The sequence below is a fragment of the Diplotaxodon limnothrissa genome, linkage group LG6, assembly GCF_057381915.1.
Source record: "Diplotaxodon limnothrissa isolate DT_005_m linkage group LG6, D_limnothrissa_male_GT1.1, whole genome shotgun sequence".
Classification (NCBI taxonomy): domain Eukaryota; kingdom Metazoa; phylum Chordata; class Actinopteri; order Cichliformes; family Cichlidae; genus Diplotaxodon; species Diplotaxodon limnothrissa.
The window spans coordinates 44,411,839-44,428,988 of NC_140601.1; the positions used below are offsets into that span (position 1 = coordinate 44,411,839).

The 17,150-nt window shown below is 47.6% G+C and overlaps 1 protein-coding gene across 1 annotated transcript; it reads left to right on the top strand.

Annotated features, from left to right (window-relative positions):
* The first annotated feature begins 1,359 nt into the window (after positions 1-1,359).
* soul4 (heme-binding protein soul4) lies at positions 1,360-6,209 on the top strand. The gene is made up of 6 exons (XM_085356521.1): positions 1,360-1,456; positions 2,115-2,323; positions 3,073-3,158; positions 3,230-3,371; positions 3,477-3,660; positions 5,025-6,209. Exons 2-6 carry the CDS (start codon positions 2,164-2,166, stop codon positions 5,197-5,199), a joined length of 747 nt encoding a protein of 248 aa, XP_085212647.1. The 5' UTR covers positions 1,360-1,456; positions 2,115-2,163; the 3' UTR covers positions 5,200-6,209.
* Positions 6,210-17,150: the final 10,941 nt, after the last annotated feature.

Genomic DNA, 17,150 nt, shown 5'->3' on the forward strand with positions numbered 1-17,150 from the left:
TGTGCTTTAGTAACATGTGTCTGATCACTTGTACAGTGGACAGGTGTTACCTGACTGTCACAACTGTCCCCAACCACAGCCACGGACCGGTATGTGAGTCGTTTGGCACTGGACGCAAGAGTTGAGGCCTGGGTGTGAAATTTAAATGGTAAATGGCCTGTATTTGTATAGCGCTTTTACTAGTCCTGCCTAGGGACCCCAAAGCACTTTACACACCCAGTCATCCACCAATTCACACACGGGTGGAGCCACAGCTGCCCTGAGGCAGACTGACAGAAGCGAGGCTGCCATATCGCGCCATCTGGCCAACACCAGTAGGTGGTAGGTGAAGTGTCTTGCCCAAGGACACAACGACCGAGACTGTCCGAGCCGGGGCTCGAACCGGCGCCCTTCCAATTCACAAGGCGAACTCCCAACTCTTGAGCCACGATCGGCCTTCACAGAACACCTGATCAGGTGTATTCACATGAATCATTGATGACGATGCAGCTGCAGTAGCAAACGTACCGTTCACTGCGCTGCTCTCTGATTGGCTAATCAGGAGTTATCATCATCTTCTTCTTTTTTTTTGTAAATATTAAACCTTATTAAGAAACAGTATACAGAACATGTATACAACCAGAACAAAATTAACATATGCCAGGGGGTGTAATACAAAGAATTACAAACATTCAAATAATTTGTAATTACTACAAATAGTAATAGTTTTCATAGCCTTTTGGTTAAGTGATCCACGAATCAATTTTATGTAACATAAAACATCATTATAGTAATGTTTAAAATTAGGGTTTTTGTTACTGTATTTGCACTTGTGAAAATAAAATTTAGCTAAGATAACTAACAAGTTTATTATAAAGTAAACATCTTCTTTTTTTTGCCTTCGAAAGAAACAAAATACAACATTTTCCCGTTTCACAGTAAAGTCTTTGTAGAGATGTCCAGCAATGAATCTACTGAAGTCTTTCCAAAATGTTCTAGCGTATGAACAGATCCAGAAGAGGTGCTGCAGTCTCAGGATGGCTTCCACAAAATCCACAGCTCACATTTATGTCCCTTTTGAACTTTGTCATGTAATGATTAGCAGGATAAAATTTGTGCAGTATTTTAAATGAGACTTCCTTCACTTTATTCGTTACAGATACTTGTTAGGAATTGTCCATACTTTTCCAGTTAATGTCACTGACAAAGGAATCCCAGTAAGAGACCACATGTGGGACAGTTAGAGATTCTGTCCTGAACAAAGCACGAATATTCTTATTACTTTTACTGTGGTTTGTTAGACAGATTCTTCCTATGTGTGAGTTCTCTTCTTCTTTTGTAGTGTGTAGTGTGACGGTGACGTATTTCCGGTGCCGTCGTCGTGAAGCAGCTAGGCTGCCGAAAGCGGAAAAGAAGAAACGCTTTGTTGTTCTGTTTCACAGACGCGTCGATATCTGTGGTCTCACCTGGCGGACAGGTGAGTGCAGAACCTGGTAATACGAACCGGATCGAGCTAAGCGCTCTGACCGGGAGCTGAATATCGCGCTTAGCTTTTGCTAATTGAACTAGCTGTGCTAAGAGTGGCTCCGCGCTAGCCTTAGCACAGACCGGCCATTGATCAGTGGTCATGAGAATTTGCATAATTAAGATTAAGGACCTCCCAGCCCATTGTTCCTCAGTGGGCTGGTTTCAGTCATTATGCAAATGTCCTGTTTATAAGATTGAAACCTGCAGTCAGCTGAGACTGAAGACGTCACCTGATGATGACGAAACGTTTCTCCCACTGAAAACATCCAGATGAACAGAATCATGCATCAAGACGATGCAACATGTGGTACCCGGAGTGTGGAATATGTAAACAACTCTAACCAGTTAACCTGGAGCTCCGCCTCCGCTGTAGCCTGGCTCCGCCTCAGGTCAGGCCACGATGATGTGAAGGATGGGTACTTCACCCGAAAGAGTTTAGGTTAAAGGTTATGGTTTAGGGTTAAAACAGGGTTCCTGTTATAGCATAATTGTGTTCTGAGTGCGTGCAGAACATGGTTATTACACAAGCCAATCATGGCTAGCTCTGATTGGCTGCAGTAGGCTTTTCTGGGTCACATGTTTCTGACAAATTCCTCATCTTTCTGCAGGAGTCGCATCCCCACCTCCTCTCAGCAGATTTTCTGCAGGTCGAAGGTCATGGCACTGATCTCTTTGGAGGATCTCGATGGATTGGATGACGAGCAGCTGGACGATGACATCACAGACAACCCCGAGCCAATGGATGAAGATGAGTCGGAGCGCCTGATGAGTCACTGGCAGGCTGTCGCCAGCACACACCAGGTGTCAGTTCCTCAAGGTCAGGGGGTGGGGCCAGTTTCTGTGTGATGCAGGCACTGATTGATCAGGGGTTGATTGTTTATGTGCTTATTTCTGTACAAGGCCTCTGATTGATGCTCAGCATGGAGATATTCAGGTGTTTTTTTTCACCTGTCATATTTCGCCCCAAAAAGGGGTGTAGCCACTCAGAATGAAAACTTACCTGTCTGAGTGGCGCCGCCCCACCGTAGTGCTCTGATCCATGGTGGAGGCTTCGTGGTAGCCACTGCCGCCTCTCCTCAGCTGGTTGCTGTCTCACTTCAGTTCAGTTTATTTACACAGCGCCAAATCACAATAACAGTCGCCTCAAGGAGCTTTATATTGTAAGGTCGACCCTACAATAACACATACAGATAAAACCCAACAATCATATGACCCCCTATGAGCAGCACTTTGGCGACAGTGGGAAGGAAAAACTCCCTTTTAACAGGAAGAAACCTCCGGCAGAACCAGGCTCAGGGAGGGGCGGGGCCATCTGCTGTCATTGGTTGGGGTGAGAGAAGGAAGACAGGATAAAGACATGCTGTGGAAGAGAGACAGAGGTTAATAACAGATATGATTCAATGCAGAGAGGTCTGTTAAACCATAGTGAGTGAAGAAGGTGGTTAAATGATTACATCCTTAAAGTCCGTTACAGCACTTTCAGAAAAACATCTGCTGTGATGAAATCTTCACTGCTGTGTAATCAATTACTGCACAGAAAACAGAACTTCCTGTTCTGTTTTCCAGAAATGAGAGGACCCATACAGGAAATGACACGCAACAGCCAGCAGAGGGAGCCCCTCCCCTTCACACCCATCTCAAGCCACGAGAAGGTAAATGCCCTGACCCTAAAACCTAACCCCGCCCCCTCTCCGTCAGTGCTGATGTGTGGTACCACCCACAGATGGGGGAGGTGCAGTACGAGGAGCGGCTGTACCCGGCCGGTCACTGGGCGTCCGTGACACGAGGAGACGACCTGTACGAGCAGAGCATCTCCATGGCCTTCATGAAGCTGATGCGCTTCATCTGCAAGGAGAATTCTGCAGGTCAGGCTACGCCCACCACCCGCCAGCCACACCGCACGCTTGCTGGACCGTTCAGCTGCGATCGATGCCTGCAGGTCACGTGATTGTGTTGTTGCTCATGTACAGGTAGATACCTGGGGATGACCGTACCCATCATCAGTTACATCCGTATGGCGAAGGACGGCAAGACATTTGAGAAGGATGTGGAGACGGCGTTTTTCCTTCCCGCCGCGCTCCAGCACAGCCCGCCGCAATCCTGCGACCCTGACATCAGCATCGTCTACAGACAGCCAATCAGAGTGGTCACCAGGTGAGAAGATCATTGCCACATTGTGGTTTGTGATGTGGGCGGGGTCACAGAAGACAACCTGAACAGGAAATGTGACATCAGACAATAATAATAACAACAACAATAACAATTAAATGATTGAAGCTGCAGAGGTTAAAGTGCAGCAGCGAGCTCAGCACTGATTGGCTGTTGTGGTCATACTTCAACCATCAGCAGACATGAAGAGGTGACAGGAAGTGACCCGTCAGATGGGGGTTTCGAATGCTGAAGCCCTTTCTCAATTCTCAAGTACGCAAGTCCAGACTTGCTGAGAATGCGAGCAGGACTCGAGCAGGACTCGACAAGCGTACTTGATGATTTCATCTGTCCGGCATTTTTACTGCCGTCCCCTCTTAGTTTAACTGTGAGTAATATGTTATATAATAATAATGGATTGGATTTATATAGCGCTTTTCAAGGCACCCAAAGCGCTTTACAATGCCACTATTCATTCACACATTGGTGGAGGCAGCTACAGGTGTAGCCACAGCTGCCCTGGGGCAGACTGACAGAAGCGAGGCTGCCATATCATCGGCCCCTCTGGCCAACACCAGTAGGCGGCAGGGTGAAGTGTCTTGCCCAAGGACACAACGACCAGGACAGAGAGCCCAGGGATCGAACCGGCGACCTTCCGGTTACAGATACGCTTCCCAACCCCCTGAGCCACGGTCGCCCACAGTTATGAAGCTTAACTTTAATCTCAGCCAAACCGGTTTACTCAGGAACAAATAACAACAACAACAAATAAACAAATAAAACATAGCATGTTTAAGTGATCTAAGAGACTTATCTATCATGTTTAACCCGAGTAGTGAAAGACCATGGGGGGTTGAAAACGATGTGCTGGGAGTCCGCTGTTCTCGCCGGCTATAGTGATCCTCGACCTCCCGGTCTGCTACGGAGCTGGCGGGTCACAGATGTCTCTGAAAATGTCAGAGCGCGTTTGGACAAATGCATATCTTGATAAATCGAGCAGATATTTGACGTTTACGCAGCTACATTCTAGTTTATTTTGTGACCCCGAAAGAGATGGTCTTTTTAGCCGCGTTTGAGTTTTGGACGAAATGCATTCTGGGATATTTTGCTGTACCAAATACACAGAAGTCACCACTGATGCACGCTCGATAAAACAGGCGGAGCGAGAACACATCCGGGAATTTTTCGCGTCCTCGGCTTGATGCGTAGTTTGAATTGGAACGGTACCTGGTCTCCGACTGATGACGTATCACCGGTGCAACAACACACAAGTACGAATATTGAGACAGGCCCTGAGTCATCAGATCGTGGGCCGGGCGTGCGTCGGGTTTCGCGTCAAATTAACGACTCTGCTTTCTGATTGGGTGCAGGCCGTTCTTCGGGACGACCACGGAGGAGACGGTAGGCCGCCAGATCCTGCTGCTGTGGGAGATTCTCGGCGCCACTGATGAGCTGCACAGCGATCGGTACGCCGTGGCCGTGTACGAGAACCCGGGTGTGCCGCGACGCCGGAACGAGCTCTGGTTCATCAGGCGTGATCTTTAGGCTCCTCCCATCATGCTCTATTTCAGCACGTCCACTCACAGCTTCCTGTCAAACTGACATCAGAGCAGTCATCTGTTATGAGGACACTAAGCCCCACCCTTTCTATTAGCTCACACTTCACAGGTCTGTTCTGATTGACCTATTGACCTCTTGTATTAATTCCCTCCTATCTTTCTATTGGTGTCTTTTATTATGGTGGTACAGCTTTTATCTTGCTATTACCCATGTGCTGTAGTCATTCTTATTGGTAGCTTTTATCTATGAACATAACTCGTTATTTTTTATTTTTTTTATCCGTTATCAATGTTTGAACCTTTTATTGTTTTATGTAAAGCACTTTGGTATGCCCAAGGCTTTTAAATGTGCTCTATAAATAAAGATTGTTGTTGTTGTTGTTGATTGGCTGGAGCAAGGTGATGATGCCATAAGGGCTGATTGTGATTGGTTTGTTGGTTTACTTACATCGTGTAACATTTATTTACAGACAAAAAGGAGGCTCTGCCCGCATCTTTTCAGTAATGCAATCATCATCGGTGATGTAATCGTGACCGCTGCCATGGCGTCCATTCGCATCTCTTTGAATTTCTGCAAAACAGGAAGTGACATGGTGTCGGTACCAGCACTTCCAGTTTAGTCTGATTGTAGCAACCAATCAGCTGAAAAAGCCATCTGAAAAGGAACCCCTCCCCCCGGTGCTGTCTAAAGACTGAGGTATTGATCACATGATCAGCGGCAGCCTGAAACCTTAACACATGTGGTCGAGTGCGGCGAGCCCGAAGGTCTCATACATGTCATCGCCAGAGGGGGGAGGGGTCACGGGTCAGTATGTTTTTTATGCGCCGACATCACCAGTGCGTTCAGATGATTCCTCTAAATCATTCAAGCACATCACACGTCACATGACTCCTTCAGACATCCTGCCGTCTCGCATGTGGTTCCTCGCAGGACTGTGATGTCACTGTGATGTCAAAGGTTTTGAATGTTGTGTAGATTTTGTGTGTTGTTGTTTTTCCTGCTTTGTGTAAAAATCTTGAAATAAAATGTTTGATTTCAAAAACGTTTGACTTGTTCTCTGACTCGGCAGCTCTGATTGGTTCTCGCTGGCACCTCCGTTTATGAAGCCACTGCTTCTTACGCTTCGATGGTTTCAGTTTCCCATTGGCCTGCAGGTGGCGCTGTGTGGGTCCAACAGCGACGCTCACTTTGATACTGAAAAATGCTTCGAACGATGGCAATGCCGAGTGAAACGCTTTCCTGTGTTTGTTCTTTTGGATAAACTTTATTTCCACCAGCTTCTTTTACATAGTTTCTTTTTTTCTAGTTTCAATCCTGTGTCGCTTTTAGTGTGTGGGGGGGCTGAGAGGCGGAGTCTTGCTGCTGGCTTTGCCGATGTTTGCAGTCCAGGCGGAGCTCCTGAGCAGCAGGTTAGATTTGTTTGGTCGTCTCTGTTGTCACTCGATAAGAAGTTGACAGAAGTGACGCACTGCGATTTTCAATGACATCAGTTTTTGAGGTCGTTCTTGAACGCACGTGACCCGTTCCTGTAAGTCTGCAGGTGCTCATACCTTTACTTTCACTGAGAAATTGGGGACTTATGAGGGGTCAGAGAACAACAGTGTGGAAAGTTGTTCCCAGAGTATGCAAGGCCACTTGAGTTTTGAGAAGGCAGTGAACTTCCCAGATGCTGCAACCCACCATGTGAATATGGGAAGGAGTCACAGGCTGCATGGACGGATATGTATTCCCATAAAACGTGCCTCCACCCCAGATGCTGAGGAATGACAACCACTGGTTTTCCATTAATGTCCAAGGTGTGTGCACTCCCCAGTTACAGTTTCCAATATTGTTGCATTTTGGAAAGGTGCCACTAAAGATCATTGGGTTTGACTGACCTCATCACTGCGCGCTCAGAGGAGATCACGATGGATTGTTGCTTGGTGACAGTGCGTCACCCACCTGAGCAAAGGTGCGCACCAGGGCTCTAGTGGAGTGTGTTTGATGGAGTCGTTTCCAGTCCCTAAGAATACGCTTCGATTCACGCCAAAAAGATGCTGCATCATCACATTACCACCGCCGTTCTTCATGACTCCCTGAAAGAGCACGCATGCCCACACCCTCCAACACTGCACCTTCAGTTCCAACCAACCACAGTCAAGGACCTGCTTACAGAGATGTAAGCCGCCGAAACGCCACGTTCTGCTTTAATACACATTTTCACACGTCGTGGTCAAATGACTGCATTCTGTATTTGTGTCCACTATATGAAAGAGTCACATGACAGGATGTAACACTTTTTAATTCATTGCAGAAATATTGAAATAAAAGGTGGAAGTGAGTGAGTCGGTCTCAGCAGCATAGATTTACATCACTGTGAACTCTTTAACCAGCTGCCGTTTATGCGACGATCACACGCGTGTGAACGTGATCATAATTTCACACAGATGACACAGACGCAGGGATTGCTGACAGCAGCACACTTATATTCGCATTAAGTTGTTTAATGATGCGATTGAGCAGTTTCACAAACATCGTGGAACTCATAAACAGCGTTAGCTTTTTGCTAATGTTTGTGATGTTTGTAGCTGTGACATCGTCGCCTTTGTTCATGAGCTCGAGAAGCTGCAGCCGCCTGTCCGGCGCTCGAAGCTGCTCCTGTGCAGGCAGATCCTACCTGTGCTGTGTGTCTGTGTGTGTCTGTGTGAAACAGAGTGAAATTGATCTAAACGTGAACCCTTGATGTCTGCAGTCTAAGATGGAGGTCAAATGACCCCTCTGAGGCAGGCGGGGGTCAGAGGTCAGCAGAAGAAATGTGACCGAGACCTGAGCCCGGGACACTCAGAGGAAATGTCAGTGTCCATTTAAAACGCTGCCTCCACCTTTTTCACCGTTAGCAACGCGAGTCTTTAAATTTTCATCAGTGCCCCGCCCGCTCGAGCGGCGTGATCAATTATTCAGGCAGCGCTGAGGTCGACACTCTCACAGAGGAGACGCTGCAGAAAACTCCCTTAAACTCAAACCGGCTCCATCTGTACCTTCACCATCACAGCTCACCTCCGGGATCAAATGACCCACTGTGACCTCACTTCCTGAAACGCTTCAGCTTGCTCCTTGTCCTCGTCTTCATCCTGGGCCTAAAGCGTGTTCAGCCTCCACCTGCTCCTGTACAAGCAGGTGATGGAGGTGTGTGTGGGGGGGAGTGTCACATGATTCCTTCAGTCGCTGAGCTGCACTTACGAGGTTTCATCAGCAGCTGCGGAGGCTGCTGATTGGTCGGCTGATGCTGAGTCAGCTGCTCCTCATCCTCACCGCAGCGCTGCTCAGAGATTTGGGATTACAGACCTGCACTTTTATTACATGTGGTTGAATTCCTGATGTCACTGCTTGTAAATAAAGTCTGGTCGGCCTCACCCCAGATTCCACATTTCGGCTCTAACCCGTGGTGGGTTTAGAGCCGTGTTTTTATTGGCTGCTGCTTGTCGGAGTGCCTGACGCTCGCTGCGTGGAGGCGTTGCCGAGCGCCTCGGGTAGACAAACATGAAGCGACAGCTGCGGAGGAAGATCTACCTGAAGGTCACCTCAGACAATTTGTGTGTCATCAGAGCTCATCTTCATCATCCTGTCGAAGAGTTCAGACACTCGACGTGTTTTCATCCCCTGGCGTCCAGAGTCTATGCCTCGCTCTGATTGGTCAGCTGTTTATAAGTCAAAGATTAAAACAAAGGTCATTTTTCAGTTCTAGGATCGTCAGCGTGACGCTACGCTTGCCATCTCTTTGCCGCGGACAACCTAAACCAGCAAAGTGCAGGTTTAGTTACCCACGATGCATCAGGAAAAGTGGTCGTCTTTGTCACCCTGAAAAGTGATGAAACACGCCGGTGACCTCTGGAACAACCTTTAGCGCTCCAGTCAAAGCAGCACCAAAGCACTGACTGACGGCCTCGTGGTCACAGCGGCGCTGACACCTGAACATATGAACCGAAGAACTTCAGATTTGTGAAACGACCTCTTTCAGCGGGCGAAGACGTTAAAAACAGAAACATGAAGCCAAGCATCTCAAGGTGAAAGGGTTAAACGCCGCCGCGTTGAATCTTTCTGCTCCGTGATTTTCTCTGCATTTCATCAGAGTTTCATCACATTAAAGGGACACGCACGCAGGCCCACTTCCTGCTGCTCACGTGACTGTGGCCTCAGCAGCTGAGGACAAGGCCCCGCCCCCTCCTTCCTGACCAGAGGCGTGCAGTCACCCTGCAGTTTAAAGCGGTTTACATCGTTATCTGCCTGTAGGGAGTCTGAACTCGGCTCCTTGCTCTATGTGGAGGTGGTGGGGAGGAGGCAGCATCATGGCAGGCAGCGGCACGGGGGTGGAGGTGCCTCAGGTCACCCCGAGGCCCGCCGCTGAGGTTTAATGAGGCCGACAGCCGAGCACCGGTTTCAGCCGGCCTCATTAAAGCGGGAGAACAAACCGATCTTAATGAGGAGAACATGAAGGCGCGTGGGTGTTGTCACGGCAACAGGGACAGCTGAGGATGGAGATGGAGTCTCGTTACTGAGCTGAGGTCAAAGACGCTGATGAGCTGTAACTAACAGGCTCCTCATGGTCACATGACCAACAAGCATCACCTGAGGAAGCGTGGGCCGGGCTCCGGTGCCCGCAGGCTGAGCGTGCGTCCCATTGACCCGCAGCAGCTGATCTGAGTGATATTTGAGCGATTAGCTCTTTGACACCAAACTGAGCTTCGCTCGTCTTCATCGAAACGGCGTCAGGAGCGGGGGCGTTCAGAGTATTCATCCATAAAGAAAATGGCAGCACGTCAGGTTGAGCCTGCGTCTGCAGCGGCGCGGTGTGAGCAGGTGTTCGTTCTGCAGAACAACGAAGGTTTAAATGAAGAGCAAAGTTTAGATTATGGAAACGAACATGAATTTACAAAAGTACTCGAGTACTCCCCCTTCCCCCGTTACAGAGGCATCATTTATATTTTGACATCATTTGGACATTTGTGTGTGTGTCTGTTGTGTGTGTGTGTCTGTTGTGTGTGTGTCTGTTGTGTGTGTGTGTCTGTTGTGTGTGTGTGTCTTCAGTCAGGGATCATGATTCTGGCTGGTCCAGCCCCTTCGGACCCTGCATCACCTGATAAGCTCAGATAAAAGAAGACGCACCTTCAAAGAGAGCGCACCTGCTCAGACTGGCTAATTACGGCACTTACTGAGCATGAGCAGACCGACCGACTGGCTCGGTCTGCAGGTCCGATACCAACACAAAGGCCCGGATTCGTCCGCCTGAACCCGCAGACTGAATTCAGTGAAATACAGTGGCTGCACTGATGTCACTGCTGGCCGTTCAGGTTCAGGCCCGACAGCATCGACAGCTGCTCAGCATGCAGACGGCGTACGGGTTTCTGTTTTTCTGCGCACGCTGAAACATGTTCATGATGGAGAACAAAGAGCGCTCCTGCCTCATTAAAGCCTCGCAGTCTTCCTCCAGCTGATCAGAATAAAGATGGAGACTTTATGTAACGTCTCATTAAAATGGACGCGCCGCTGTGAGTGGAGGACGCTCCTCTCTCTCCGAACGCATCCGAGGAACAACAACAGCTCAGCCAAGGCATCGCGGTGTCCCTGCACACTGCACACAAAAAACAAAGACTCACAGGAAGTCAAAAACCACAGTAACACAGAGTAAGGCAGCGTGAAACAGCAAAGAGACAGAAAGCTAATATTCAAAAGCAAAAATGTCCTCACAGTGCTGTGACGACTCCACATACAGACAGAAAACCAACCAGCTGGACGGAGAGCAGGACTCAGTGACCGTGAGAAGGAAGAACTCCCTTTAAACAGGGAAACACTTCCAACAGAGCAGTATTAATGTCATTAGCAGCACTGAAGAGAAGACAGAGAGCATTGATGTAACAATTACAATGATGTTTTCAGCACAAAGCACCACATTGACTAATGACATCATCTGCTGGCCTGCCGATAGGCTGCTCACCTGTAGACTCCTCCTCACCATGTGACAGCTGGATGTGGGAAAAGTACAGCTATTCTGTACTGCAGTACAAGTACACTTACTAGTGTTGAAAATACTGCAGTAAAAGTTGAAGTACTGATTCAACTTCTTTACTGAAGTAAGAGGGAAAGGTAGTGTCTCTGTGGACGTGCACACCTGGATCCAGCCAGATGTGAGCAATGTTTCCTGAGCTGATTTCATCCTCCACACTGACAGCACTGAAGGTGAAGTTCAGTGAATGAGTCTCTGCTTGATGTAAGTTAACTGTGAGCATGAAACCACTGTGCAGCAGTCACACTGTTCTTTACTTCAAACCCATCAGTGCAGCAAACTACGTTAGCTCTGTCTTTTCTCTCTCTGAAATACAGCAGCTGCACCTTTAGCAGCTACACACTGTGAGACAACAGTTTGTGTGTTTGCTGATGTTTGAAATGACCTGATGCTCAAAGAGCGTTGCTGCCTTCATCTTCGCTCCTCTTCTGTAGTGCTAGCTAGATGAAGAGACCACATCTTATGAACATCTGCACTCTCTCCGGTGTTGAGCCAGAATAAAAAAATGCTGGTGGCAGCCAGTGCACCCCCACCTCCACCCCCCAGTAGACACGCCTGTGGTATCAATGTGAAGCTCCTGCATCACCTCGTTCTCAAGTGATCGCATTCACAAACTCAGTGTCCACTGTGCCCGCCCACCCAGCATCACCATGACAACGATTGCTGACGTGAATTATGATTTTACTGAATTTACTTTTACCTTTAGCCAGCAGTTTTAAATTTCCCTCAGTGTCGCCTGCTCTCCAGTAATGACACCCGTTTATGCCAATCAGAGGTCACTAAAATCAATATCGAATCGGTGTGCAACTTTGCCAAAACAATGTGGGACTCTGTAGTTTTCTCTGGTCCCTCCCCAATCACACCAGGAGTGACATGTTTAGCCGAATAATGATAATAATTGGAGGCAGCTACAGGTGTAGCCACAGCTGCTGTTGGAGTCAAATTGTTAAATGTTGTCATTGTGTTACTTAAATTTGTAAACCGTGCCTTAAACTGCACAGTTAGACGTTCTTCTGTTCCTCCCCTACACATCTATGATGCTGGCGGAAGTGATTAGCTGTAGCTGTTTAACTGCAGGCACGTTCCATGTGTGGCGTTTTTATCTTCTGAGGAATGGTCACTCCTGGCCATTTGGGGGCTCGCCTATGCTTGCATATGGTGAACCATTAAAGTTGAGCCATATACTGGAGGAGGGGAGATGACCCTTCTGTGATCAGCAGGAAGTCACACACACATACACATTATTGCACAGGCATACACGTGCTTATACGTGCACGCACATACACACATAGTGCCTTGTCTTTTGTAACCATAGGGGGTTTTTACAATGGTGGTTGCTTGTGTGTACTGTAACTGTTTTCAATAAAAGGCGGCAAGCGGAGGCCTAAGCCGGGGTCCACTGTTGGATTCAGACGGCTTTCTGAGACACTGACCGGGGCGATAGATCGATCGCTGATTGTCTTGTTTCCTTGCTTGTCATTAACGAGAATACGTTTCTAAACCAGCGGGGCCTGTGGAAGCACAGACCCAACAGCTGCCCTGGGGCAGACTGACAGAAGCGAGGCTGCCATATCGCGCCATCGACCCCTCTGGCCATCACCAGTAGGCGGTAGGTGAAGTGTCTTGCCCAAGGACACAATGACCAGGACAGACAGACTTCTTAAACTGCTGGCTGTCTGAGTGGTGTCCCAGAAACGATGTGGGCTTCATAGATAATTGGCAAACCTTCTGGAGGAAACCTGGTCTTGTTAGGAGAGACGGCATCCATCCCACTTTGGATGGAGCAGCTCTCATTTCTAGAAATATGGACAAATTTATTAACCCCCCCAAAATATGACTATCCAGAGTTGGGACCAGGAAGCAGAGCTGCAGTCTTACACGCCTCTCTGCAGCTTCTCTCCTCCTGCTACCCCCCCAAAAACCCATCTTCATAGAGACTGTGTCAGCTCCCAAACAGACAAAAACAAACTAAAAACCAACAACAAACAACTTAAACATAAACAATTACAAAGAAAGAACAATACAGTATCCACATCTGAACCAAAGAGTAACACAGTGAAATGTGGATTATTAAATATTAGGTTTATAACACAAAATGTAAATATTATTACAACAACCGGTTGCAGCAGATGGCCCCGCCCCTCCCTGAGCCTGGTTCTGCTGGAGGTTTCTTCCTGTTAAAAAGGAGTTTTTCCTTCCCACTGTCACCAAAGTGGTGCTCATAGGGGGGTTTAGGTCTACCTTGAGGCAAGTGTTGTGATTTGGTGCTGTATAAATAAAATTAAAATTGAATTCCCCTCAAACATGTTAAACCAAAAGTAATGAGCTGGTTTTGAAAACGTCAGGAGGAGGAAGTTCAGATATTTGTTTACAAACATAAGGAGTGAAAGTCAGAGATGCTGTCAGAAAAACAAAAAACTACTCAAGTGCAGATGTCTGAAAATTCTACTTAAGTACAGTAACAAAGTATTTGTACCTGGTTACTTCCCACCTCTGATGACAGCGCGAGCAGGGTGCTGTCCCTACCCCACAACCATGAACTGGATGTATGGATTAACTACTGAAACACTGACTTTGAATGAAGACGATCAATACAGACTTTTATTGTGACAGAAAAGCAGGAAGTCAGGCTCTCCTCTCTGCTCATGGTTTTGTCAGTTTGCAGGGTGGAAGGTGACAGTGAACTGCAGGATCTGAGGACCTGACGGAGGACGGGCTGATACCGATCGATCACACCCCCTCCCCGTGACCTCCATCATGCCGCAGCTTCAGCACTTCCCCTCAGCGATGACATTCACACCTCAGAGAGTGAATCACCGCCACCGCTGCTCCACCTGAGTGTTAATTAAACTTCTGCTCACAATAATCCTCCCACGTGACATCCCCCAGCAAACCCTCCACTCTTACACTCCCCCCTCCCCCCTGAAGGTGAGGCAGGCAGCGCTCGTCCGGTCAGTCGATACGAGCTGATGGAGCTTCAAGACGTCTCGATCAATAACTTTTGATGGCGGGGAGCAGGCCAGTGGAGGTGGGGGGAAAGACTGATGCTAACAATGCTAATGAGCCACACACTCACACAGAGTGCTGGGTGGAGCTGGGGATCGTGGGAAATGGCAGGTATTGATCAGTGAGTGTTCTCGCTCTGTCAGAGAGCTGTTGCCCAGGAGCCTCTGAGCAGCTACACATCTGCAGGATTTGAACCAGCAGCCTTCCCCTCGTGTCCTCGCCACATGTGACTTGAAGAACACTGAACATGCCCATCGCTGTACCCACGACACACCTGCTGTTTCCAGCTTCTGCAGTCAGAACAACACGTTGCTACACGTTGTGCTACTTTGTGGTCTTTAATATTGGTACTTTGTTGCTGTTCCAACAGGAACTGTAATGACATCATTTCCTCCGGGCTTGATAAAGGTTTCTGATTCTGATTAAGGTTAGGGCACGACCCCTCTCGTCCAAATACGGCGAGAGTATTTGGACGAGAGTGATGTCATGGCGACAGCGTTCATCTCTTACATACAGTCAGTGACAGCCAATCACTGATGTCACAGCAAGGTGGGGGGGCTCCAGTGGGAGGCGGGAGAGGCGGGGTCGTGTTACAGGAAACAGCAGAGCCCAGCAGGGACGCTGATGAATTATTGATCACCTTAATGGACAAGTTTTCATTTTTTCTGCATCACGTCACGTTTTGACTCTGTGAGGACGAGAGCTGCAGTCACCTGAGATTTCCCATGAGGTCTCAGTCACCAGGTCGCCAAGGAGACACGCCAGCTCTCCTCCCGGCCCACTGATAATGACGAGTCAGGACATTCAAAGTTACCTTTGCTCGGAGTCTGACAGGCCAGGCCTTAAAGATCAATCACATTTATAATCAATACGTCAGAGCAGACTTTCACACCATGAAGCCACGCCCATCAGCAGACACCATCACACACTGCAGCCAAGGAGCGCTCAAAGTGTATTCTAATCACAGGTGGAATAATAATCAATGAATGAAGCTGGCAGCAGGCGTGATGGTGGAAAACCATGAGGAGCTCTCAAATCTCACAAGAAAGCCAGAGGAGAACCCTGAAGGAGTTCTCCTCTACAAGGAGCTGTGAGAAAATCTTCCCAATCAAAGGCAAGCGAAGGAACGTCACTACTGGCTAAAATCTTCTGGTTCCTCGTGGTGTAAACTGGAGCTATCATCATGTAAGGGGACTTCTATACCAGCTTTGCTCTATTCCTCTTTACCCATAAAACCCTGTCTGTAAAAGTCTTGATGCATGCTCAATATCCAGGTAAGTAAATCTCCAAAAGTTGATTCTGTTCATCTGGACGTAGCATTTTGTGGGAGAAACATTTCATCATCATCCAGGTGACGTCTTCAGTCTCAGCTGTCTGCAGGTTTCAATCTTCTAAACAGGACATTTGCACAAAGACTGAAACCAGCCCACTGAACATCCTCATCTTTCAATGATGAGGATGTTCACATCCTGGACAGGGAGGAGCACTGGTTTGAGGGCGGAGTCAAGAAGGCCATTTACATGAAAAGGGAAAGACCATCTCTGAATCGAGGAGGGGCCTAAGGGTACATCTGTCACCATCTTGCAATGATGTGATTGCAGCCATTCCCCAACTCTCTGTGAGTGGGACTCATGGCCATTGATCAATGGTCATGAGAATTTGCATAATTAAGATTAAGGACCTCCCAGTCATTATGCAAATGTCCTGTTGATAAGATTGAAGACGTCACCTGATGATGACGAAACGTTTCTCCCACTGAAAACGTTCAGATGAACAGAATCAACCTTTGGAGACCTCTCTGTATGCTGATAATCTTCTTTGTTTTAGAGTGTGTTTTTGTTTTGTTGTTTTTCTCATATATAAGTATATTTACTTAGGAAAATGAAGAAAGGTTAATTGTATTTTGGTAAGTGCAAGTACTGTGTTGTTTTCTTTTTTTAATAAAAATATTTGCAAGAAAAAAAAAAGAGGACAAAGCTGCTGGAGTTTGTTTGCATCTCTCTCTCCACCCTGATCGTGCTCGGCATGTCTTCCTGTTTAGAGGTCGTTCTTCCTCCCCACTGTCACCGAGCACCGTTCACAGAAGGTATCTCTGGTACATGTGACCTCTCGTCCTTTCAGAGCGGTCTGACGCTGTGGGCGGACTCTGAACGCAGCATGGAGCCCAGCAACAGAGTTGAGGTCAGTGAACGCCTCAGGAGAAACATCCTGATCAATACCTCTGATCAGTCCGCACCCAGCTCAGCAGTCAGGCCCCTGCCGTGACGTCACACGATGCTTCCTGTCTGATTTCAATGTAAAACTCTGTACTGCGCTTCGGATCGTTTTCACTCCGTCCTAAAACATAAACCTGCTGATGCTGTTTCTATGGCAACGTTTCCGCGGCAAAGAGCGGTGTACCTGAAAGCCGCAGAAACGAGTCGATCAGGGAGGAGCTTCATGTGTTCATCATGCGTTCATGTGCGCTGAGCTGCAGGACAACAAAACCCGCAACTCTAAGCGTTTCCGGCTTGTACTTTCAAAATAAAGTTTTGGTGACAGTTTGACGTGAGTGATAGGCGTAAAGTGCAGGAGCAAATACAAGAATCGGCTGTTTTCATTCTGTTAAAACGAGCAAAATGAACTTTTGAAGGCAGAACGTTAAGCTCCTAAACCGCTGCACGCTGAAGCAGCATCACGGACAGATGAATCATGTATTTTTATTTTTATTTTTATTCGTATTTATTCTATTTATCCCCTTCGTATATTTTATTTATATTGTCTCTGTATATATATATATATAATATTCTGTAACTCTGTAACTTCTGTCGGTGCTGTGCTTTTTTGGAAATCGAATTTCCCAGAGGAACCCACCCGAGGGATTAATAAAGTTCTATCTAATCTAATCTAA